General features: G+C 40.7%; 1 protein-coding gene across 2 annotated transcripts in view; it reads left to right on the forward strand.

The window, feature by feature from the left end:
* Window positions 1-22,824, forward strand: part of SH3D19 (SH3 domain containing 19) — an 87,961-nt gene extending 65,137 nt beyond the window's left edge. The window contains exons 8-20 of one of the 2 annotated variants that reach the window (XM_086611804.1): window positions 1,889-1,996; window positions 5,375-5,487; window positions 7,682-7,740; window positions 9,438-9,708; window positions 12,942-13,010; window positions 14,290-14,362; window positions 14,677-14,807; window positions 17,166-17,224; window positions 19,186-19,373; window positions 19,627-19,679; window positions 20,200-20,386; window positions 21,298-21,395; window positions 22,708-22,824. In XM_086611804.1, the coding sequence (XP_086467930.1) occupies window positions 1,889-1,996; window positions 5,375-5,487; window positions 7,682-7,740; window positions 9,438-9,708; window positions 12,942-13,010; window positions 14,290-14,362; window positions 14,677-14,807; window positions 17,166-17,224; window positions 19,186-19,373; window positions 19,627-19,679; window positions 20,200-20,386; window positions 21,298-21,395; window positions 22,708-22,824 (1,526 nt within the window). The remainder of the gene's footprint in view (window positions 1-1,888; window positions 1,997-5,374; window positions 5,488-7,681; window positions 7,741-9,437; window positions 9,709-12,941; window positions 13,011-14,289; window positions 14,363-14,676; window positions 14,808-17,165; window positions 17,225-19,185; window positions 19,374-19,626; window positions 19,680-20,199; window positions 20,387-21,297; window positions 21,396-22,707) is intronic. The other variant, XM_086611805.1, reaches the window with a different exon arrangement.
* Window positions 22,825-25,668: the final 2,844 nt, after the last annotated feature.

Genomic DNA, 25,668 nt, shown 5'->3' on the forward strand with positions numbered 1-25,668 from the left:
GCTGTTGTACAAGCAGCCTGTCGGAAAGAATTAATGTGCTTTGATTCATGATTAAAATGTGACAGGAAGGTACCCAGGCAGATTTCTGGGGAGCCTGTAGGCAGGTTGATGTCTTTACCTTGAGAGAGACCATGGCACAAACCCCTGTGGCACACCTGTACGTGATGGATGTGCCTACAAAGAGAGCCTTAAGCAAGGGGCTAGTGGGAGGTGGACATCGGAGCCAGGTGAGCGTGCACGGGCCCCGTGGCATGTTGTCCCTGCTGTTGCTCCAGCTGCACGCTGGCAGCGGGAGCTGGGGGTGGCGGGGGGCATGGGCAGAGGGGGCTGCAGGCAGAAGTGCCTGGCAAGGAGGAGCAGCAGGAGAGGCTGGGGGAGCTGTGACCGCCAAGTCGTGTGCATGCGGGAGGGCAGTCCATCACTGTAATTCAACAGCTCAATATTACGCAATGTTTTCTCTCTCTGAAGTTACTTTGGGTCTATTTTTGGTTAAAAAACAAACAAACAAACCACAAGTTTTTAATGAGGTTGTTCATAAATAAATACAATATTTCTGGATTTTCTTAAATCTTATGTATATTCCCACAGATTTCTAGTGTCTTGATAAACTACATTGTGTTGTACTATCCAAAATTATTTGTAAGAAATCATGACTTGATATTACACAATATTTTAAATTGTTTTTTATAAGTGTTGAAGATAGAAGTTTGTCAAATATGAGGCTTCCAACGTTGCCAGAAAGTGTGGCGGTAGTTTTGGGAAAGGGTATGTTTTTATAAAAAGTCCTGAAGAATGTAAAGAGATGCCCAGCATGCTGCTTCTCTGAGACTCTGACACTCCATAAATAACATCTCATTGAGCTACGCATCTAAAAGGCCACCAGAGGAGATCAAACTTGGTTGTTGGGGCTATGAATATGTGTCATGGAAAATTTATTGTCTGGAGCGCTTCTCCAGTTTCTCCTTTACAAATTTACGATACTGTTAAGCATTGCCATTTTACTGCAGTTTTTGGTAATGTCAGAGAAAAAGGTAGCAGTCATTAACAACAGAGAAGATGTATAAATGAAGTATTGCCCTTTCACATGAAGGTGTTCTTGAGAAAGAACCCATTGATTTGGATTTTATTTATGTACAAGTATTTTTTACAGCTGCCTTCTACATGCGCATATGTTCCCATGCCTATTAATAAGAGATCAGTGCTTAAGTTTATGAAGCATAGGAGACATTGCTCCTCTCTTACCGTTGGAATGACTGGACAGGCTTGTAGAGGAATGAGTGATACAGGCAAGGGTAGAGCTCAGGCACAACTCCCAGTCCTTGGTCTGAAGCAGTCTCCCTCATGACACCAGGTTTATAATCAACAGAATGATTCAGAATCTTCCAGGGAATTAGTTGTTCTACAGCAAAACCATTTTGTAATCAGTAATATTTAAACGCTTTGCTTTGCTTTGTGTTGTTTTGTTTTGTTTTGTTTCCGTAGGCATTTTATCTGCTTTGGCAAGATTTTATTGATTAAAACTTTTTAGTGAATGTGTTCACAGCTATGTCGGCATATTAGAGCAACTGCTTTGAAAACATTTCCCTAAAGCCATCCTGATTTTAGGTCCCTATTACCAAGCAACGCAGTTCCTCTTGTTCAGTGGCTTATATAATCCCAGAAGGCATCTGGAGCATGTTTATGTTAAGTCAACTATGAATGCAGATGTACAGAAAAGACATGTTATTTACAAAGAACTGAGTACACTATTTGCATCAGCCTGATTTTTTTTTTTATTACCTTCTTGGGTGTGAAATATAAATGTCCTTAATAATGAAAGAAATATCCAGTGAGATTTGTGTTCAACAAATAAATATTAAATATGTTGGGTTGTTTTTTTTCCTTTTAGATCCATTTCAGTTCCTCACCAAAAGTGAACCTGCAAAGGAACAGACAACTCAACCAGCTTTAGCCCGGAAACCCACTGTGATCCGAATCCCAGCTAAACCCGGGAAACGTAAGTTCTTCTCTCAAAAGTGTCTGAGAAATCTCTGTCAAAAAATGATTTTAACTGGGACTTACTGTTTACTAATTGAGTTGCTGTTTACTAGTTATATTAGCTGCCAAAGGAATCCCGTGGTACAGTTTGACAAGAGAGAGGAGCCAGCCTAAGGGCTGTGGTGGGAGGGAAAATAGCTGGGAGTCCTGTTCTCCTCTCCCTGCCTCCCAGCTACCTCGTCCGGCTCCCTCCCTTGTGCTAAGTTGGACGTCCCTCAAACCTTATGGAGCTAGTGCCTATCAGAGGTGAAATGGGGTGTGTGGAGGGATCTAAAGGCTGGCAGAAAAGAGCTGGAGGAGACTTTTTCAGCAGAAGAAGCTCGTTTCATCAGCTAAACCATATCACTGAGCTGTACCTTTGGTCAAATTGGCTTCTGTTCTGACATCATCTGGGGATATTTTAATGCTGCTCCCAAGCTTCCTGGGAGCAGGGCCCCCAGTTGGCAAAGGAACAACATTAGGGTATTAAACTTTGCTTCAAACACAGCTTAGTTGGGATGTAAGCATAGTTTTCACAGCTTACATCACAAAGTTCCTTTGACCCTTGTTAGATTTGAAATCTATGGCCATTTAAGCAAGTGTTTTGGTAGCAGTTGAGGGAACAAAAAAGGCAGGCAAGAACTTGGATGCAAAAAACCTGATGTGTTCAATTTTGTGTCAAGGTCTTGACTGTGGTTTTCTGATGGTTACTGTATCTTTAATGCCTTCCACCTCTAATCTTTTACAGCTTTACAAATGACACTGACAGTATCTCGGAGTGAAAAATTATCAGAGCCACAAGGTCTTTGTGTTGATCTTTGCATGCTGGAGTACATACTTGCCTTCTGGTTAGGCTTATGTTTTATCCTCAAAGCTTAGGGAGAAATGTCACAAGATAGCTCTTAAAATTCATATTTCAAAATCATGTTTTACTACGCTGAGTAGGTGTACAGCCAACTTGTAGCAACTAGATGTCCAGGTGGCTTTTCTCCTAAGACTGTCTCAGTATTTCCCGAGTTCCCTTCTCCCCTCCACACCAGCCCAGTGCTAAAATACTAAATTTTCTTTTCTTCTGCATATGTGAGAAATGCAATGGAAATGATTAAAAACACAGAGAAGACTGAAGATAAAGCTACGAGGAAAAGTCTTTCTGTTAATACATGATCATAAATAAAAGGTTTTTTCAGTTGGAAGAATACGTTTACAAACTACTGTAAGGAACCCAAGATATAATTCTTCTCTACAAAGGAAATTGTAATTTCCATTTAAAAAAAAAAAAAGAAATTTTTTTTTTCCTGAGCCGGAGTCTCTTTTGAACTTGTAGATAACCGGTCCCTTGCTGCTCTCTAGTGGTAGATGAACTTTCCACAGGAGACAGCCAGTCGTACTGTACTGAGCTACAATTGTCAGAGGGGTGTTAAGGACAGCTTTATGGGAGGCTGTGGCTGGAAGATTAATGGGCTGTAGAGGAACAGGAGCAGGTTCCAAGAAAGCAGAGTAGCATTTTGTCAGATAGGAGCTGCTGCAGAAGCGTAAGCTGTTAAAAGTTAAAAAATGAGAGGAGTACAACTGGGCCAAGGTGTAACATGGATATAGTAGGATCTACCTTGTAAGAGGGCCACATAGTTGCAGTACAAGGGGTCTTTCACCATCGTGGGTATGGAGGGAGATTAATTCTGTCAGGGACCAGCACAAACCAAAAAGAAAAACTCCAATAAACCAAATAAACCCCACCCAGCACTACCAAAAAGGGGACAGAGCTGGATACTTAAGAATTCAAACCCCAGTAAAGCACTCGTTTAGCATTAGCATTTTTGTCAAGCTCTGATTAGAAAGGAAGCATTACATTTCCACTTCGGTTATTACACTTAGAAATCACTGAAAATAACACCTGCCTTCTAGTTCTTGGAGTTTTTTTTCTTCCTTTATTTCCTTTAATTTTGGTCTTATAAAGAGTAAGGCGAGGAAATTAGGCCATCTGTGTATATATCAAGATTTGAAGTGGTGTGAATAAATAAATCTCTAATGCTTTATATATATCAGTAAGGTATGATAAGATTTCTCTTGCAATTTCTGTATTCAGGTATTGTTTTTACTTTTCATCCATCATACTAGCTTAGAAGAGTGATAAACTTCACTAACTTTTTTTCCCCTGTGCTTGTTCACTGCCAACACAGTACCTGTGACCTGCTCCTAAGAATAAGGGATTTATCTTTGATCCATTTTTAAATATCACACCAGCGTTTTAGATCATAGTAATGCAACCGAGGTGTTAAAAACAAACACCACCTCATTTCTATGTGTTATTTCTTTCTTGAGAGTACTTTTCATGAAATGAGCAACTGGAAGTTTTCATTTGGATAGAATCTCTCCTCTTTTTTGTCGTCAGTCTATAAACGACCAGGCTCTCTACACGTATTTTTACATAATTCCAAGACTGGCTGGAAATCAGAAAAGCTTAAGTGTCTGAAATTCTTTGTATGAGATGAATTTTCTTCATATACAAATACATTGTAGAATAGATGGCAAGGTTCTGATATATAAAGACAAAATGATTGGTAAATATGTTGGCAAAAACTGTCCAAGTGCTTCCCAGGTTTCAATGGCAGAGACATTGAAAACAAATATCATATAATTAGCAGGGTTTTGTGATCTTTATTGAGACTGAGGACATCACCACTCTTCCCTAGTAAGGGCTCTAGTGTTTACTCTTCCATGTCCTAAATTTGCTTAACTCCTTGAAGACTACCAGGGATCGTCCATCGCTGTTTTCTTTCTGTCACCCTGAATTTTGTAGCAGGCAACGGTTTCTTTTCTTGCCTTTACCTTTCTGGAGATTCTTCCATCCAAGTCTCCTGATCTTTCAGAGTTACTTGAAATAACCCTCAGCTGTTTTCCAGCCTAAAAGATATTCCAGGAGCTGACAGCTGAAAAAAGTGAGCCAGTTTAGAAATGTGGCTGAGAGATGGTGATGGTGTTTCAGGGTATCCAGTTATGAATCTGACATTCCCAGGGTAGAAACTATTCTACTTGTCTAATATTATATCAACAAGTATTGCAGCTGAAACCTTGAAACCCTAGAGTAACTTGCTGGTGTCCTGAGAGTACAGTGAAGATCTGTTATGCAGGATGGGAAGTACTCCTGAAGTCAGCCTCAGAGTTGCAATCTCCCCTTCATGTCCCTTTTCTCTTCACTAGTCTTTAAGTGGTCTTCTCCATTGGCTGCTCTGGCTTTGAGGAAGGAAGTTGCGTTCACCAAAAAATGCCCCAAACCAAGGTGGATTCCCTTACCTGTTGTCGGTCCATGTAAAGAAGCTATTAATTAGACTTTCATTTGGGAACTTTTGTTTTTTCACAGCTTTAAATGAAATCCCACATAGCCCTCCACCACTTCCTGCTGAAAAACCTATTGGGAACACCTCCAATATCACAGTGGGAAAACTCAACAGTGGTGACCTAGTGAAAAAAGTGGTAAGTTAGAACTGTTTTCCTGTATTACAACTTTTTCTGCTTTGGTTAACAGATCTCTTGTGACTCCCAAGCATTTGTAAAGTAAGTTATTTGAAGGACCAAAGGATGAAAAGGACTACTCAAAAATATAAAGCACTTTTCTTTTAATTTCATCCTCTAACTTAGTTAGGTAATTTAGACTGCTGTGAGTTCTGAAAAGCACTTCGTTGATTTTACTAAACTTTGGTCACATCTCTCTTCAATTTTCTGTATTTAGCAGCTGGAATCAGGATATTCTCCAATTTCATTTCAAAAGCACTGCAAAGTGGTTCAAAGTCCAATGAGATTTACATTGATATATTGAGATTTACAAGTGAAATATTGTCAAAGTCCTTTAGAAATGCTTTTTTTTACCTTCATATACACACACTGCCAATTTCCAGGCAGAGGAAACTTTTCTGTACATGAATGAAGCTTGCTTTCCTCAGCTCTTTCCTTCCAGTTGCTTTCTACTGGTGGTGTCAGAGCCCAGGTAGAACCGTCTAGTTTGGAAAGTAAGGCTCTGCTCCTCACTCCTGAGCACATAGTAATGGTAGACATTGTGTAACCTATATGCCCTTTGACACAGATTTACAAAAAGGAATTAATAAACTAGAAAATGACAGTAGAATTTCCAAATATTGAGTGCTGTGATGGCAGGAATGGCAGAGAATCTTGTGGAAACCACAGGCAGTAAAAAGATGGAATCAAATCAAAAGCCTCACTAGATGGACAGCTGCCAACAAATGTCTTTGTGGCTACCTCTGCTAATAGGATAAAGGTTTTTTTAAATGTCATGACTGAAGAAGCTATTCACAGAGGTCCCATCTTTTCTGGATAATGCTGAAAAAATAATTTCCAATACAAGACGTTAAATAACATTTTATGCAATGCAACCCCAAAACTTTTCCAATGTCATGCAGGTTATTGTGACAGGCATCTATAAGCTTCAGAGGACTTTTTTAAGAAAAAGACTCCATCAAATCCACTGAAACATTTAAATCTTATCTTTGGAAATATAAGAACTTCTGTGCTTCTAAAACTAGTGTTGTTTGTCAGCAGAAGTGATTAACCAACAACAGTAAAAATTGTTGACCGTAAGCAGCAGTTGGCACAGATTTCTTCCTTTTCACGCAGAAGAGGGAAATTTTTGGTATGAGGATAACGTCCCCATCTGTAAGTGGCAGGTTGTTTTCTTTCTAATCAGGAACATTCATCTGGGGACTTCATCAGGGGTCAAAATTTTGTCACAAAATACATCTAAGAATTTTCTAGGTGGGAAAAATCACAGAACTTGTTTACCAGTTTCAAGCACATGTATCCCTAATTTAGTAAACAAGACTGTTCAGACCTATTTAAAATTACTGGTTCAAAAAGGATACTTTTGAACCCAGATTCAGCACTCTGATATACCACTCTGTTCCACAAGCAGCTGTGCTTGTTCAGTGGAGCTGGCAGTAATGTCTGGCACTGGGATGAAAATGAACAGCAGGAGGCAGAAAGGATGGTAACTTGTTAATCCATTACTGTGGTCCAAGCCCTTCAGACATGGCACATGTCCCGCTCTGCTGACTCTGCCACAGGATAGTAATCTCTAGCAGCATCAGGATAGGCAGCTGGGAGGAGTGACACCTTAATCTGCCAAAGCAAGATTCACCAGAGTTTATCTGTTAGATCTCTAGGAAACATACTTAGATGCCTTTTTTAATAAGAATTCATATTATTTGCAAGAGATGCTGTCTTGTGCAAGTTGCATCAATGTCATGTTTTCTGCTTTAAGCCTGTTCAAAGTTTCATCTGTCAAATCAAAATTGATAATGTAACTGTGACAGTTGGAATCCTACAGGCAGTGACATTGTACGTTTGTATGACTCTCCTGAATTTGACTCTTAAGCCCTGACTCCTGTGTAGCAGGGAAAAAGGGCTGGGTCATACCTAATGCACAATTTAATCTGTGATTCAGGTAGCCAACCAAGTTATTTACATCTCCTTCTATGTCCAACGAGACTTTTAAATGCTGGAACACACCATAATACTTATTTCTTTATTCTCAGACCTCCAGAAACTCTTGCTTTTCCTGTCTGTAAGATATAACTTAAGAAATGCATCATTTAAACAAGATCATTTTTGTTTCTTAGGCTTAAAGAAATGACTTTCTTCTTTCGAATTTTTGTAGGAGTTGGATCATTCAGAACAAGGTGGAGTGCCTCAGCTAGAACCTGTACAACCCCCAAGGTAAGTACAATTCTTCAGTGACTCACTTAAAAGTGGTGTTTCTGAGTTGGTTTGCCTAGTTAGTCTCAGTGAAGACACTACAAACTCTAGTCCTAACTCAATAGGCTTGGGTAGGCAGTATGCTCACTAATAAATAGGCATGACTGAGTTGCTAGCTGATTAATACTTGTTTGTACATTATTGGTATGAGCAGGGAGATTATAGCAGGACAGCTGTTTGGCTCTTCAGCTAGTGTACAGTGGCTGGTGACAGTCATTCCTTTCTGCATCTTTAACCTTTTCACCCACAGCTGAGTGTAGAACATCCCCTCCTGCATGTTGCTGACCTTTTGATCAACAGCACTTGCACTTGTGGCTGGGTTTGAGTGGTGAAGGAATGGAGGTGGCAGATGCTGCCACCCTGAAAAGGGCAGATGCTTCCCAGAAGTACTGGCTAGTTTATACAGTTCACTTCAGACCTAAAATGACTGAAGGTGCAGAACCAATTATAACCTTGGTGGTGGAAGTTGAACAAAGTGGAAAACTTTTTTTGACATTTGAACAATTCAATCCACATTCAAATAGTATTAGAGAACTCAGGAGCATTAGTAGAGCACTAATATCTTCTCAAGTGATGGATGACACAAAATATGTCAGACGGATACTCCAAAGATCCATACATTTGTTGTGGCTGATAATTTTTACAGGCCCTTGAGGAATTCACACGAGCAAGTAATTATGCTGAATTACATCATATGAAGAAAAGAGAGACAATTGTAGCAGAAACTCGCAGTAACTGGCCAAAGATTTCCCAATAGCAACCAAACAATATTGTATTTTTGGAATAGTGATAGTGCCAGGGTTCTCAAAAAGAGGAAGCCAAAGTTTCACGTGCAGAATGCTTGTTTATAACAGAGGTGATTTTTAATTATCGATTTGGCCACACTCTTTGATTCTAAAAATCATGGCTCGTGTGTACACTATAGGCAGCTTTTTTTAATCAATGGATTAAAGGAAGATTTTTTAGATTTAAAATATTTTCAAAAACATTACCACTGTCACAAGTCTCTGATTTTGGTTTCTAAACTACTGGCACACTAATTAGAGTGTGATACCTCCAGCATTGCCAAAAAACTTGAGTATTTTCACTGGTGTTTGCTTTCTGCAGCAGACGTGTTGCATAAAAATGGTAAATTCTGCTATTGATGCTGTTGTGCAAAGTGGTGTCATATGTCATGAGTTTCAGCAGAGGCCCAAAAGTCACTTCAGGTAAATGACATCCCAGGGAATGAGCTAGGCTGATTGCTGAAGACCAGCTAGATCAGTAGAGCTTCTCAGGGCTTTCACTAAAGCTCTCCCCTGGAAGAACTCCATCCTGAGGCAGCTTCAGACAAAGCTCTTTCTAAAGGTGGATTGCTGAAAGAAATCCTGCTTATGTAGTGGGCTCCTGAAAACACTGGCAGGCTGTTGATAACCGAAAGTGGTGAGCAGACGTGGAAATATGTAGTCAAAGGATCTGTGCAAGGACTTGATCATCCAGTCCTAGTATCTGAAGAGTTCATATAATGCCAAAGAGCTTCAGATACTACACACTCTACAGCCCAGGTCATCATGAGTCACGTTTCCTTATTGCATCCTCTGTAGCTAGAGTTGTGGTGCAGGATGAGGTGGCAGGCTTATTAATATGCATTTTTCTTTGATGGTTTGCCCAATTTTTAGGCCTGTGGATGGAAAAATTATACCTGCTCGACCTCCCCCACCTAAAGGTGTTCCTGGAAGGCCACCTCCACCAAAACTCTCTGCAAACAAGACCACCTCCCAGAAGGATGCTCTTTCACGATCTACTTCTGACATCGCTCCCGATAAAAAACCCGGCAAGTTCAGACTGGGACCCAAGAGAGCAAAAAGTCAAGTCTTTAAAAATCCAGATCCAGCATTACCTCCTAGACCTAAACCAGGTCATCCTCTCTACAATAAATACATGGTGAGAGTTGAGATATTCTATCTGAAGCTGTTTATAAAACAGTGCTGGTTAAAATAGCAAAAAAGGTAGTAAGGTGGGTTACTATGATGTGGCTTTCAAAGTGCCTCTATCAGCGTAGTCTTCCTTAGAAAATACTAATAGATAAATAGTAACAAGTACAGTAAGGTAATAGTGGAGAAAGCAATATATACATGCAAAATGTAGATATATGTGTGAATGTCTTTGTGTATATATGTAGTTTTTATATATGTCTTTAATGCGTAGCTTTTGGGGTTTTGGGGTTCTTTTTACAGTCACCAGTTCTGAATGCTATTACAGCTCATAAAATTATAGAATCATAGAATGGTTTGGGTTGGAAGGAACCTGAAAGATCATATAGTTCCAACGCCACTGCCACAGGCAGGGGCACCTTCCACTACATCAGGTTGCTCTAAGCTTCATCCTCCCTGGCCTTGAACACTTCCAGGGATGGGGCATCCACATCTTCTCTGGCAACCTGTTCCAGTGCCTCACCACCCTCTGAGTGAATAATTTCTTCCTTATATCTAATCTAAATCTCCCCTCTTTCAGTTTAAATTCATTACTCCTTGTCCTATCACTACACGCCCTTGTAAAAAGTCCCTCTCCAGCTTTCTCGTAGGCCCCATTTAGGTACTAGAAGGCTGCTAGAAGGTCTCCCTGGAGCCGCCTCTTCTCCAGGCTGAACAGCCCCAACTCTATAGGAGAGGTGCTTCAGCCCTCGGATCATCTACATGGCCCTTCTCTGGACCCACTCCAACAGGTCCATGTCCCTCTTGTGTTGGGGATGTCAGAGCTGAACGCAGTACTGCAGGTGGAGTCTCACAAGAGCAGAGTAGAGGGGCAGAATCACCTCCCTCGACCTGCTGGCCACACTTCTTTTGACGCAGCCCAGGATACGGTTGGCTTTCTGGGCTGCAAGCACACATAGAATGATAGAATGGTTTAGGTTGGAAGGGACCTCAAAGATCATCTAGTTCAAACCCCCCCTGCCATGGGCAGAGAAACCCTCCACTACACCAGGTTGCCCAAAGCATCATCCAACCTGGCCTTGAACACCTCCAGGGATGGGGCATCCACAACTTCTCTGGACAACCTGTTCCAGTGCTTCACTACCCTCAAAGTAAAAAATTTTTCCCTTATATCTAATCTAAATCTTCCCTCTTTCAGTTTAAAGCCATTGCCCCTTGTCCTATCACTATATACCCTTGTAAAAAGTCCCTCTCCAGCTTTCCTGTAGGCCCCCTTTAAGGACTGGAAGGCTGCAATAAGATCATCCCAGAGCTCTTCTCTTCTCCAGGCTGAACAGCCCCAACTGTCTCAGTCTGTCTTCATAGGAGAGGTGCTTCAGCCCTCAGATCATCTTCGTGGCCCTCAATTGCTGGGTCATGTTGAGCTTCTCATCAACCAGCACCCCAAGTCCTTCTCCTCAGGGCTTCTCTCAATCCATTCTCTGCCCAGCCTGTACTTGTGCTTGGGATTGCCCCAACCCACGTGCAGGACCTTGCACTTGGCCTTCTTGAACTTCATGAGGTTCACACAGGCTCATCTGTCAAGCCTGTCAAGGTCCCTCTGGATGGCATCCCTTCCCTCCAGTGTGTCGACCACACCACACAGCTTGGTGTCATCTGCAGACTTGCTGGGGGTGCACTCCATCCCGCTGTCCATGTCACCGACAAAGATGTTAAGCAGCACCGGCCCCAATACTGTCCCCTGAGGAACACCACTTATCACTGGCCTCCACTTTGATATCGAGCCATTGACCACAACTCTTTGAGTGTGACTATCCAGCCAATTCCTTCTCTACCGAGTGGTCCATCCATCAAGTACATGTGTCTGCAATTTAGAGACAAAGATGTCATGCAGGACAGTGTCAAATGCTTTGGACAAGTCCAGGTAGACGATGTCAGTTGCTCTTTCCTTATCCACCAACGCTGAAACCCCGTTGTAGAAGGCCACCAAATTTGTCAGGCACAATTTGCCCCTAGCGAAGCCATGTTGGCTGTCACCAGTCACATCAAAACGATGCTAAAGAATTGTGTTTGTATATTGATTTTCCCTGTATATGTCAAAATGCAAAAGAAAATTGGGGAGCATTAGAACTTAAAACATAGTTTACCTTGCTTAATCAAGGCTGCAAAGAGTGAGGAATATAACATCACTTAGCTTACCTTTTCATCCTATTGATGCCATCCCTTTTCATAGAATCATAGAATCATAGAATGGTTAGGACTGGAAGGGACCTTCAAAGGTCATCTAGTCCAACCTCCCTGCAAGGAACAGGGACATCTCCAACTAGATCAGGTTGCTCAGGGCCTCGTCCAACCTGGCCTTGAACGTCTCCAGGGATGGAGCATCCCCCAGCTCTCTGGGCAACCTGTTCCAGTGTTCTACAAAAAAGTTTTGCATTACAAAAATGTTTCTTTTTGGTATTGCACGTGGTTTTAGGGCGTATTAAATACAAATGGATCAACATTACAGATGAGAAGGAGAAAGTCTTTCACCAGATACTTGAAACTGGTCAGTGATCAGAGGTGGTGACTGCTTGAACCAATGCTGTTGTCAAAAAAAGCACCCACACAACCATAGCATGAATATCATCAATGTTCAGCAAGAAGTGGAAGCTTTCATTTGCCTTTTCTTTTCTCTTCACTCTTGCATTTAGATCTTTGGTGGAGCAGAGAAGCAAGAAAGAGGGAAAAAGATGTATCTAAGTTGATAGTAGGAACAGCTTCAAGATAAGGGAAGCACGTTGCTTCCTCTCTGGTGTAGACACAGCTATTTACATAAGAAACGCGTGACATGTTTTGTAGATGAGATTTATTTCAGTAGCAGATCACTAGTAACTCCCTGCTCTCAACTGTTACTGTCAACGAAATTTTCCTCCTGGGTTGTTTTTCCAGTGTGCTCCATGACACAAATGAATACATTTCTGTGTCAGTGTGTTGCTGAACATCATGTACCATATGGTATGATGCCAGTTAGGTGACTAAGATGCTTTTAAAGTGAATGACAAAACCTGAGTTTCTCGAAGTGAAATATCACTAGCAGTTGTCCTGAAGGCCTTCCAAAAGAGCTTGTCCTCTTCTACTGGACTCCTAAATTAGTTACCTGTAGTAGGTGGTCTGAATAGTTTCATCGTCTGACCTTTTTCACTTGTGGGAACTTCAGGTACTTAGAAGTGAAATAAACTCTCCCATTTGCCTCTGTTTCCATTCAAGCTGCCTGTGCCTCATGGAGTTGCCAAGGAAGATGGTCTTCCCAGGAACTCTGGAGAACTGTCCTGTAAGGTAAGGCATTTTTTTCTGCTGATAAATATTTAATGAGCAAGACTCCTGTTGCATTAAAGTAGCGAGGGCTTCAGGCTTTTAAGGGTGCACTGAGAAATGTAATAGCGGTTTATTAAATCCTCGTCTTTCTTTAATAAAAGCAAAACAATCACCAAAACAAAACCTAATAGTGGTGATTTACCTTGCAGCACAGGGACATTCTGCTTATGAAGCAGAGCAGCAGTAACCACTTGGAGTGCCAGAAGGGAGAGGTAACTGGTGAAGTTCCTCCATCTCATACGAATAGTCACTCCCTTGGCTGAGTTATCTGAAAAGCGGGCAAAAGATAAGCGCTTAGTTTTATGAAGTGCTGTACATGATGTGTCAGTGAATTGGCTTTGACCTATGGATTTCAAAATATTTTCCTCTCTCTGCTTCTACAGAACCTAACCTGTTTTTAGGGCATGACTGTATTAATATTAAATAGCTAGTATAAATTATAGCTATGAGCAGCCTTTTTGATTATTATGAGAAACCTCCATGGCTGAAATAGATTTCTGTGCCATCTGTTGTAATTCGTATTATTCTGGCCTTGTCTTTGTCCATGTTGGACTTTCTTGGTTGAGTTTTTGGAACGCAATGAATTACTTTGAATGCAATTCACGCCCAGTGATTGTCATCAGTACAGTCTAAAAATTCCTAGTGGGTGCAATAGCGAAGAAGGCTCAGCATTTTGAATGTAATTTCCCCTTACAAAGATCCCACAACAAAATTGTCACTTCTCCTCAGTGTTTCCTGTAAGCAAAGGCCTAGTGGCTGGCTCCCCCCTCTAAAACGCTTGGCAGTCGACAGATGTGCTGCCCCTGCTGAGTGTGCTGGGGACACTGGGGCTGGGGGGTTCTCTCTGAGCAAGGAAGAGTAACTAGCGGCACACAGTACTGAGCAGCAGTGCAAAATTTGGCCACAACCCTTGCAATGAGAGTTGCTGTCAATGCTCCAGATTTCTGACCCACAGAGAGAGCTGAGGCTTTGTCTGTGCTGGGAAAAGTTACATGCCTTCCCTTCCTTTTACTGGCTCAAAAGTAGGTTTTGGTGAAATGCATTCTGGTTTACACTGGCAAAGGCATACAGAATTCAGATTCATAGCTGTGTGACCAGTAGTAACTGTTGCCTCCAGAGGCGATTCTCTGATACCAGAACAACATTGTGTCAGAAAATTACTTTCAGAGTACATAACAGAGAATCTCTGTTAGTGTCTTCTGTGATTTATAAACTGCTTGGATTTATTTGTTGTTGTCAGGATTCAAATCACTCTCCAAAAGTTTCTGACACAAGCGCACCTCATGCTGTAGTCCTGCATGATTTTACTGCAGGTAAGTAAATGTGAATATTCTGGAAGCTTGTTTTACTCCAAGACTTTCAAATGGGAATTTTCTAAGGAATTAGAGCTTAAAAATTATGAGGAAGCTCAGCCTGCAAGGTCTACATGTAGACTTGTTCAAATCAGTGGGTTTAGCTATAGCTGGGCCAGTCTTTTAGTGAAGGCTAACTGGTTTATCAAGTATAATTAGGACTTTTTGAAAACTCATTCCGCTTTTGTCTGTGGTATTTATATTAATAAGGTTTTACTTAGAGAAAATCAGTGAGTGTGACAACTACCATTAACTGAAATAATTGTGTCTTACAGAGCATGCTGATGACTTGGACCTTCATTCTGGAGACACCGTTTGTCTTTTGGAGAGAATCGATAGCGAGTGGTACAGAGGAAAATGTGGGAATCGCACAGGGATATTCCCTGCCAGCTTTGTTAAAGTAGTTGTATGTAGGCTTTGCATACATTGCTACATAAAATCCTATTGCATTGGTTTTCTGGTTCTATTTTAGTATAGCTCCTGTGTATTTTACTCCATTCTGTATTTATTTTCTCTTTTCCCTTTGGCAACACAGAAGACATATCAACTTGTTTGTGTGGTATTAGAAAGATGCTGGATTTGGCACAACCAGCTTGTGTTATAGGGATTATTTTGCTGTTAATTTGAAGCCAAGTGAGAAAATCATGGCCCTTACCAGATTCCTGTTGTTAACCTGGGTAGTTTCTCAGGGTCTGCAGAGCAGATGAACTTTTCACAGCTGCAAGTAAGAATCAACACTCAGTAAAATAATTGCTTTTTGTGCCTCCTCGCTACCTCCCGGCTCCTCTCATATTCTTGTCCCTTGAACTGTGCTGGAATCACCAGTTCTATAGCCATGTAGTGAACTGGGTCAGAGCAGCTTTGGGCCCAATGAAACAGGTTTTGGTTTTTTTTTTCCCAGAATATTTTTTTTTCCTGGATCAGTTTGCCTAAGTGGCTCACTAAGTGGCTGCACAAATGGTTGTGCTGGCACAGTGTGAGGAGATTGTGGTGTTGCAAATAAGCAGCTTAAAGCAATCCTGTTACTGAAAGGGACACTTGACAGTAAACGGCAGGCAAAAAGAGAGGTGCTGTTCTGGAGCCTGATAGCAATTAATTGAGTGCCTCATCTTTAAAATGGTTCACTGTGTCCAAAGCTGAGTTGAATCTATTGCAAGCCTGAGTCTGAGGTTGAAGTCCATTTTGTGGCAGTAGAAAGGGATGCTAGGCTATCCGCACCAGCTGTATGGACACAGAGGAATGCTACACTGACACCAGAACGCAGTGAAGGTGTGTGGCTGGGCGTTAAAGTCAGTAGAAGTCTGTGTCAAGTCGGGGCAGCTGGCAGAGATGAGCACTGCTGCTACAAGAATAATAAGAAGTATTTGCTAACTATCAGAGAGTGTAGGGTGTCTGTTTAGTTTGTAATTGTGTTATTGGAGAAAAATTTTAAGATTTGAGAAGTGTTGAAGAATAAAAACTAGACTTGGGGTTAGTAATCATGGAACCATACTTGATTTGCTTTCAAGAGAAAGATTTGTTAGCTAAATTGATTAGCTGCTGCTTCACAGACCAACAATTTAATTTAAAAGTTCTTGTTAGTACTGATGGCTAATAGAGAGAAGACTTTATGTTGAAGCAGTGGAATGAATATTTGGGGTCAAATTCAGCATTGATACAGACAGATGCAACTTCATAAAAGCTAGGGAAGAGGTGTTTCAGGTTCTATTTTAGTTGTAAGAGGTGGTTACCCTTAGAGTACAAAAATCTTTTCTTTCAATAAAATTTAAAAAAAAAGGAAAAAGAATACAGTAAATGAGGCTAATTTACTGAGTGAGTTCTCCTTTCCATTCATGTCATGACCTTGATACAAGGTCTCTATACAATACGCTATAGTGTGTTTTACAATATTGAGCTGGGTAGTAGCTTAGGTCTAGACACCTAACAATAAATACATGGTTATTACTTCCCATAGGAACCATCAGAGCACCACAGATACCAGCTCCTCTGGCAAGAGCATTGTAAAGATTATTTGTCCTAAAAGGCAGCATTGTTTTCTCCAGTCCTTCACATAAGCTAATGAAACATTGTTGATTTTCATAGAAACTGGCTCATGCGATAGTGAGCTTTAACCCAAAGCTCCTTGCCAGGCTCTCTAGTCTTGTGGTCTTACGCATCTCACAGATCATCCTTTGTGTCACACCAAAAATACAATTGAAGTCCTTTTATGATAAAGGACTTGAATGCTCTCTGTTTCATATAACTATGTATTGATTTTTCTAAATTATGTTTCTCCAATTCATGCGAGATTTGTGAGATGTGTTTTTGTTTGGAGGACAGCTGGCTACCAAAGCCCAGAAAGGATATGTGTAGACAATAATTTTGTCTGTTGTGGTATATTGTGCTAGTAAATAATAGAGATCAATTACCAAATGAAAGTTGGGAGCTAAATGGAACAACATACAGTAGCATTCAGTCCTATATTCTGTCAATCAGTCGTGCCACAAGTAGAAACAGTACATCAGCTTTATAACAGAAAACACTAAATAGTGCTCCTTGATTGCATGAGATTGAAAAATGAGAAATCAGGCATACAAAAACAAAATCTACATTAACATGGTCATACATCATAGCATGCCGGTGACTAAAGAGCGTCACATGGAGGTCGTAACTGGAGCTGACACTTAGCTGAAAAATAGATTATTTTAATCAGTTCCAAGTTTATTATAGTTACATTGCCATGAGCTTGAAATGTAAGATTTTACTTCTTTTGTTGTCGTATTAGATTGATGTTCCAGAAGAAGGCAACAGGAAAAAAATACCCTGTTCATCACGATGTGTTAAGTGAGTCAGATGAATGTTTTCTTTCTCATCTTAATTTACTGAGAAGTAAAAAGAAAGATGACTTTGAAGCAGGTGTTATCTGCGCTGAGGTTAATATGGTTAACAGTTTCTTCACCAAAATATATTTTAAAAATTAAGCTCTCAAAGCTGAAAGTTTATGATGTTTTAATAAGACTCATATTCAGGTAAAAAAAGTCTAAACACTCTCTTCATGGCTTCAAAAAATTGGTAGATCACTTTACCTCTATAATAAATGTTTATATAGATATAGTCCCCTTCACTCACTTTTCTTCCTCTTACAAGCTGTATTAGAAGAGCTTTTCCCATAATTTTTCAATAAAATTGGTTACAGAAACTGTGAACCAATCTGATTTAACTTCAGCAGCATTGCAATCTCCTCTCTTTGCTCCTGGCCTTGTTACTTTCTTCCAGCATGCTCGTAAGACATAACATGGTAGGCCGCCTACTCATTTGAAACCAGATAAAATGGGACAGAATATAATTGTACTTTAACTAGAGAAATCAATCTAACCTTGAAGTGTGTAACTAAGCAGGTGAACCTAAAGTTCCCCAGATCAAATTATCAAATGTACTTTCAAGCACTTTCATTTCTGATTTACAAGATTTGTGGGCAAGGAACACGCTATTTTTACTCAATAATGATTTACTGGATTTCATAATGACTCGTTGCAGCAATTAAAGGAAATTCAGGCAGAGGAAAGAACTACTAGTAGCAATGGGATTGTTGGGTCTGTTCTTCAGATAGAGCTTGGCTTGTCTTAATCAAAACTTTGTTTTAAAAACCTGCTTCTGCAACTAAGAAAGAAACAGAAAGTGCTAGCTCCATCCTGAAGCTTTTGCAGATATGAGTGGGAGACGGGGGTGGGAATCAAGCTTACATTAGTTGTATGCTGTGATGCTATAGAAAAAATTAAAGCCTATTACCACTTATTTCCAGCATGGTATTTCTTAAATTTATGTTATTAGTTTATTAAATTACTAAATATATTTAAGTGTAGAAAAAAATAATTTTTTTTTTCAGTATTATACCAAAATATGTAAAATTTATCAGATGCATTGACGTTTCTTTATTCAATAGATAATTTATTTCCAATGTCTGAGATAGATCTTACAGAATGAGGTTTGTCAAAGTAGATAAAAACTAGCTTTCCCCTATGAAACCTCCATGTCTTTGGGATTTGGGACAAATACCAAACACCCACCCCTCCACTCATGTTTGACTGCACCTAAATTGGATGGTAGCTCAAAAATACATCAAACTCTTAACCAAAGCATATCAGGACACTTACTTGGATATGATCAAAAATGTAAAATGGGGCATGTAGCCCAGAAACAAAGTGCTGTTGTTTGTTGTTGTTTGGAAGAGAATCGTAGAATGGTTAGAGTTAGAAGGGACCTCAAAGATCATCTAGTTCCAACCCCTCTGCCATGGGCAGGGAAACCCTCCACTACACCAGGTTGCCCAAAGTCTCATCCAACCTGACCTTGAACACCTCCAGGGATGGGGCATCTACAACTTCTCTGGGCAACCTGTTCCACTGCCTCACTACCCTCTGAGTGAAAAATTTCTTCCTTATATCTAATCTAAATCTTCCCTCTTTCAATTTAAAGCCATTGCCCCTTGTCCTATCACTATATACCCTTGTAAAAAGTCTCTCTCCAGCTTTCCTGTAGGCCCCCTTTAAGTACTGGAAGGCTTACACAAAATACTGTGACAGCCAGGAACTGGGATGCAGAAGTTGCATCCAGCTCCATACTCATCCTCCTCAGAAAGCAGAGATGAGAACCAGGGCTAGACCCCAATTTTCCACCTGTTCCATCTTCAGTGCATTCTTTCATCATTTAATTAAAGATAACAGTCCATATTTTGCACAATGCTGCCGTATGAAGTAGACAATAATAATAGATAAGCAAAATAAGTTTCTCTTTTGTTTGTGCAGAGGCCCAAGATGTGTAGCACGATTTGAATATATCGGAGACCAGAAAGATGAGCTCAGTTTTTCAGAAGGTGAAACTATTGTCCTTAAAGAATACGTAAACGAAGAGTGGGCCAAAGGAGAGCTCAGAGGCGTGTCTGGAATTTTCCCCTTGAACTTTGTGGAAGTAATTGAAGATCTGCCTGGAACAGGTATGAATATGTTCGCAAAAATCTTCAAGAACGTGGTTTTGTATTGCGTGCATATGGGAGGAAAGTCCAAAAGGACAATGAATGCAGGAAGGAGGCAGAAAGGGGAAAAAGACAGGTAAGAAAAATCAAAAGGAATAGTAGGACTTCTTAAGAAGTTGTTCTTAATAATCACTTTGAATATCTAAAATCTCTATCATTAGTAATGTTTTGAGTAGTCATTGCTGCTATTCTAAGTTGTCTTTTACTTATGTAGGTACAGGAGCAGCACTGAAGAACAAGATGGAGGTTTCTTCTTCCCTTCCTCAGGTAATGAAATTTTATAGGTGAGGGCCAGAATTTACATATTGATTTCATGGATTTCTGTAGACTTTGCATTATAACATCGGATTGGCTGCACAACTTGAAACGTGAACGCAACACAACTCCCACAGCACACAGTGCTGCGTGGCCACATCTTGAATTCTGACAGTTGGCCTCAACTGACTGAATTCGTAGCTTCTGGCAAATTAACATAAGTAAATTTTTATCTGTTGTGCTTAAGCAAATTCTTGTTAGCTCTATTTTAAGTATTGCTGCAGTGGTCTAATTTTGAATTTATTAATCCTGTCCCCTGCCACCAATGACAAAAAGGAATGTGTCTGAGCCTGGATGAAATTTTGCGCTAATTGCTGAAATGCCATTCTAGCCTACATCTGCAGTGACACTATTGTATGAGAGAAAGGCAGGACACTCGTGCTCTGTACAGCTGCCTTCACCAGTATCCATCAGCTTATGGGCTCCATTAACACTTCTAAAATTAATTCATTTCTTCTGTTCACTTGAATAGAACAACAGACGCTCAGCAGAGTGGTGTGAAGCACTGCATGATTTTACAGCAGAAACCAAAGATGATTTATCCTTCAAAAAGGGAGACTACATCCAAATACTGGAGCAAGTAGATTCAGCATGGTATAGAGGAAGACTGAATGAAAAGGAAGGGATTTTCCCAGCAGTTTTTGTTCAGATCTGCTCAGGTACAGTGCTCCTACTAGATGGCAAATTCATTATTCCTTGGGTTGCAACTGTCATGGCAGAGTTCTGGGAGAACCCAACTATTCCATTGCATTAACAAGCCACACACCACCACAGTCCTTAACATCCTAAAACTAAACTAAGCATTGAACCACTCTCTCTAATAATGGCAATACAATGCTCTGGTTAGTAAGTCACCTGGGAGGTGATACAGATTCTGGGTCAGTTTAAAACATGGTTTGGGCACAGGCAAAACAGGACCATTGGGCTGCCTTTAGTAGGAATTCAGGGGTACAAAAGATGGAGGGGAGCCAGGTTCTCCCACAGCTGAAGAGAAACACTGCAGCACAGCCAAAGAGCTGTAAATAACTACAACTGCTGCATCTTGGCACAGAAGTATTGTAATGCCCTTGGTGAAGCACAGAATGAACGCTGCTTGCTCTCCCTGAGGTTCTGTTTGGTCCCCAAATGAATGCCGTCGAAACCTTCACAGAGGACACAGAAAATCACATTTTTTTTTCCCCATAGTTTTTCCAAGTAAAGCCATGAGTGAAAGCTGACAGGAAATAAATTCCACTTAACTGACAAATAGCACATACCGAGTGCCGCTTCATCTCCAAGTACAAAGAGGAAAAGACAGCTTTATTAGATATTGCCATAAGTTCAAGTAAGTGAACTTCACATTTAGTCCTCTTAGAAGCAGAACCGTGGGAATGTGTTAGTACTGTAAAATGAACTGGTGTCAGTAGAGATTTTTATTCCATTAGGACACTGAATTTTCTAAGTAGTAGTAACACCTGGACACCCTGTAGCACAGTAGTGGGGAAAAAACATGAGAATGACAGGAAGCTTCTCCAGAAACAGAGATTTGTTCCACTCCAGTCCAAATAATTGTCTTGTCCATGTTTTGCAGCCAAGGTAGAGATGTCACAGTCTCTAGGAAGGAAGAAAGGAAAAGCCAAAGCTCTTTATGATTTTCATGGAGAAAATGAAGATGAGCTTTCCTTCAAAGTAAGTACCTCTCGGTGCAATTTTCCAAAAGATCTTATGCTCCTAAAGAATCCTAGAAAATAGGATCTAGCCACTGTGAAAATAGGCTTGGTACAAGAAAGAAGGAAGCACGTAGAATAGGCATAGATATTAGCACATTTGATAAACGGCCTCTCTAAAAATACTTTTGCCCTTACTTCTGTTTCATATTGGTGAAATCGTCACTGAAGAGAGGTAAGGAATTGCCGAATTCCTCTGACTTCTCTGATCCAGTAAACATGACAACACAAATAAACCTCATTTTGCAGTACATTCAGTTCTTAATCAGTTGGTATGATCAAGGGAGCCTCTCTTTTGACTTGGAAGACAGCAGTGAGGAGGAGGAGAACATGAAGAGTGCCAGTGCTACAGCAGCAATGCCTCTGACACATAGTACAGTAAACTCTGAAAGTTTGGCAGCACAATACGTAGTTGCCGCAGGAGCAAGGGGAGAAATTAAATACTTGCTAGATGCCCAGATAATACTAAGAAACATGAACAAGAAACAGCATGCCCTTGTAGATTCAAAGTCATGTTTTACATAACTGTGTCCTCAAAGGGAAGTTTCTGAGAAACAGCAGACTTTCACAGCAGGCTCAAAATTGTGTTTATCAGCTGGAACACACTATTTTCTCTAAAGCTGGCAAAATAATTAGTTTCAGCATTACCAGCTTGTAATGCTGAGAGGATGATTCCTTAAAGCAGAAAAGGGGAATGGAGGTACTGGAAGAAAGGACAGGGCCGTGACAGTACTTCAGGTGAAGGGAGTGGCATGGGACAATGGAAACAGCAACAAGGATCAAATACAGTTTTAACTGTTTTAAACAGCTGTACTGAGCTACTTAGATAATTGCTTTCCTTTTTGGGAAAGTTTCCCAAGGAAAATTTCCAATTACTGGAAAATACTGGGACTAAATTGAAAGTAAAGCTTTGAATCAGTTTTAAGAAAAGAAACCCTCCTAACAGAGCAGGGAAACACACAAATAACAGGGCAGGGGCCTGCGAGCCAGCTCTCTAGCGTACCTACCTACCTGGAGAGCTTCAACAGCACAGGAAGTGGTCCAAGCAGTGCCTTCCGGAAGGCAGCGATTTTTCAGCATCGCCAAATATTTACCCTAAGAGAAGCTTCAGCTGGTTTTGGCAAACAATCTCCAAGAGATGTGACCAACAGAAGAGAGTGGCTACTTCCTGCTTCTGTTTGATTGATGTAAATTGCTTCTGAATAACATCGTCTGTGCATGCATTAACACTGCACGGGAAGCTGCACTGGCTCATGTTACTCCTTCTCTTACAGGCAGGTGATACAATAACAGAGCTGGAATCTCTAGACGAGGACTGGATGAGTGGAGAGATGCAAGGGAAGTCTGGGATTTTTCCCAAGAACTTTGTTCAGATTTTAAAAACACCGTGAAACATTGCCTCTCTTTGTACTCCCTGCACATGGGAGAGAATGTTTTCTGTCCTAAAGGCACAGCAAAGACATCAACGTGTTTTGACTATGAATGTTTTGCACTACTTTTTCTAGACAGTCACACTAGTATCTTGAAGTCAAATAAGAACATTTTAGTCTTTTGTGACAGTGTATGTAGTCAAGCTTCATGAATGCTCCGAGAGCAAATACAAGCAGGATTTTTAGCTGTTTCCAACTAGGGAAATAATGTGGTGCAACACCATTTTAACTTACATAGCGTTCTAGTACGTGTACTGTCTGGTACTACATTTATCATGCACAAAGTCTGCATCAAGTAAGCTGCTTTGGGCTTCTTTAAAATCTTTTTAAAATCCAAACTTAAAAAATTGTTTTTAAGATATAATTACAGCTCTCGGTATGTAGATCAAGTTTGATACTCGGGTTTCATTACTGCTTGACTGCCACATTAGCAGTAGAATCCACTTCTTTTATGACTTAGAGGATAAGGAAGATAACTGATATTTCATAGTAGAAAAATATCAAATCTAATACTGGTAAGAGGGAAAACTCAGAAGCAAATCCTTGTGTAGTATTCTTCTATTCTTAGCCTAAGCTGCTCGTACCGGAAGATCACAAAAGTAAAACAAGTATTTTGTCTCTTAACGAATAATGTTCAAATTGGTATGAATCATCTTAGACCTTCGTCCCTTCCCCCAAAATCCTTTCAGCTATAGGTTTAGGTTTTTCTGCTGTTCTTAAGGCACCATCCTACCTTTCTTTCCCAGCTGAAGTTCGCTGTGACACACAGCATTTACAGAGCTTTCTCAGATCCCCTCCATGCAGTAGCTGCACTATTCCAACTATTTGCCCCTCCACGCCCTTCATGGAAGTGGAAAGCCAGTCTTCACTCAGTCTGCATTTCATTTGTCACTCAAGCGCTGGAACATACTTCAGCAACACTATTCCTATCCTTAACATGAAGGATATTATACAGCCTCAATTTTAGCTTTCGGCAGACATGGGATTAGTTTTCAGTTTGTTACCACATACCAACTATACTGAGCATCATTACAAATGGTCTATCAAGGCCTTAAGGAAAAAACCACGCCTGTCAAGAGGTTACTTCAAGAAGCTCTAATAAAAGCATTTAGTAAAAAGCTGCAGTGTGACCTGAACGACAAACTGACACACATGATTGAGGCAGCTTCACATTATAGGAACTTCTGGTAGTAAATTCCTTTTTGCAACATTTGGCTTCTGACAAAATAGTTAAATGCATCTCAGTTAACTGCCAACTTCATCAGACTGGAATAGAAAAAATGATGCTGCAGTTGGCTCTTTCACTGTTGACAGTATTCCATCACTTCTGTACTACAGAACAAAAAGGAACCAGTAAGCTGTTAGCACGAGTCATGACTTCAGAGAGATGCAGGTCACTAGGTATCAAGATATCCTTACAAGATCTTTTTTCGTGGGTCTGAAAGTTCAGGTTGCAAAAGTGCCAACAGTTGGGTGGCAGACGGAGACTGTAAACCAGAATCATGATTGACCTTGAAATAGTTCTGACTCCGTCAACCTTATCAATATGAGGTCCAAGTATTACAGCAACAAATACCTACTGGTACAAAAGATCGGGGTGCGTCTGAATTGGTGTGTAAGCAAAGTGCCCTCGTTACCATCACAGCAGGCAGACAGGCTTACGGCCAAAACCGAGCTGAACAACTCCCCGCAGCAGCGAACAGGCGTCCAGTCTCAGCAGCAGCCTGGAGCTCGCCTGAAGCACGCCTGGGGAACACGCAGCAGAGACAGGAGGACCTCGGCACCGTTTCGCTCTGCAGTCACTGTCATGCCACGGTATTTTCAGGTATAGACACAGGTGTTAGCCATCTGTTTTTTCCTCTAGAAGCTTCATGACCATGAAGTGTTGCATATTTAAACTACACAATCCACACAACTGAGGAATGAAGATCACACAAAGTTTTAATGAACTGAGAACTGGATTTCTACTTTCATTAAAGGAATTAATATTATAAAACCAATTATAAATCATGTGCTATTCTAGAAAGATGGAAACATGACAATTTAAACAGCTATTATTCAGTTTTACCATCCCCAGCAAGCCTGTCCGGAACTCCTGTGCAAACTAAGTCCACCTCTGAGGACAACCCTTCCCACTCTCCAAGCTCTCCTGCCAGGAGATGCCAATATTCCAAAACAGCCATCTCTTTCTAGAGAAATCCAAGGGAACAAATGTATAGCTAGCTAGCTTTCCTGACTCCTGCAAGCCCACTCAGACTTTTCAACCATAAACTTTCAGTGGCTCACCCTATTAAAGCAGGCTTCTTCCACCACGACCCGTGCCAACACAGTTCCTGAACCAAGCAGAACCAAGCGAAGCCCACACCAACAGACACAATACCCAGGTCCACCAAAGACATACCGCATCATTGTGGTGGTGGATGAGGCTGAAGTGTATGATGTTTACTTCCTATTCGTCTGGCAGTTTTCTAAGATTTTGATACGAGTCTCAAAGGTAGAACTGAATTTTTATATTTTTTCAATTTCCTCTTCCTCTTTTTTTAAAACTGTGTATTGACCAGTTGGTTTTGTAACTTGCACTGAATGTTTAACATCAGTGCCTGTCAGTAGGTAAGACCACTCTGCTTTATTTCATCATCTCCTCCCTACGATGCAGGGCAGGAAGAGCAGCAAAGCCTTATTTTCAGAGCAAGGAGTGCCATCTAAAGGCTGCGTGCATTACTGCAGGCAGCTAAAACAAAACTGAAACCAGTTATGTGCTTGGCTTTGGCAGAAGGGATTTTTTTAAGATTTCATACCTAGTAT

Source organism: Tauraco erythrolophus, chromosome 5 (assembly GCF_009769465.1).
Source record: "Tauraco erythrolophus isolate bTauEry1 chromosome 5, bTauEry1.pri, whole genome shotgun sequence".
NCBI classification, from domain to species: Eukaryota; Metazoa; Chordata; class Aves; order Musophagiformes; family Musophagidae; genus Tauraco; species Tauraco erythrolophus.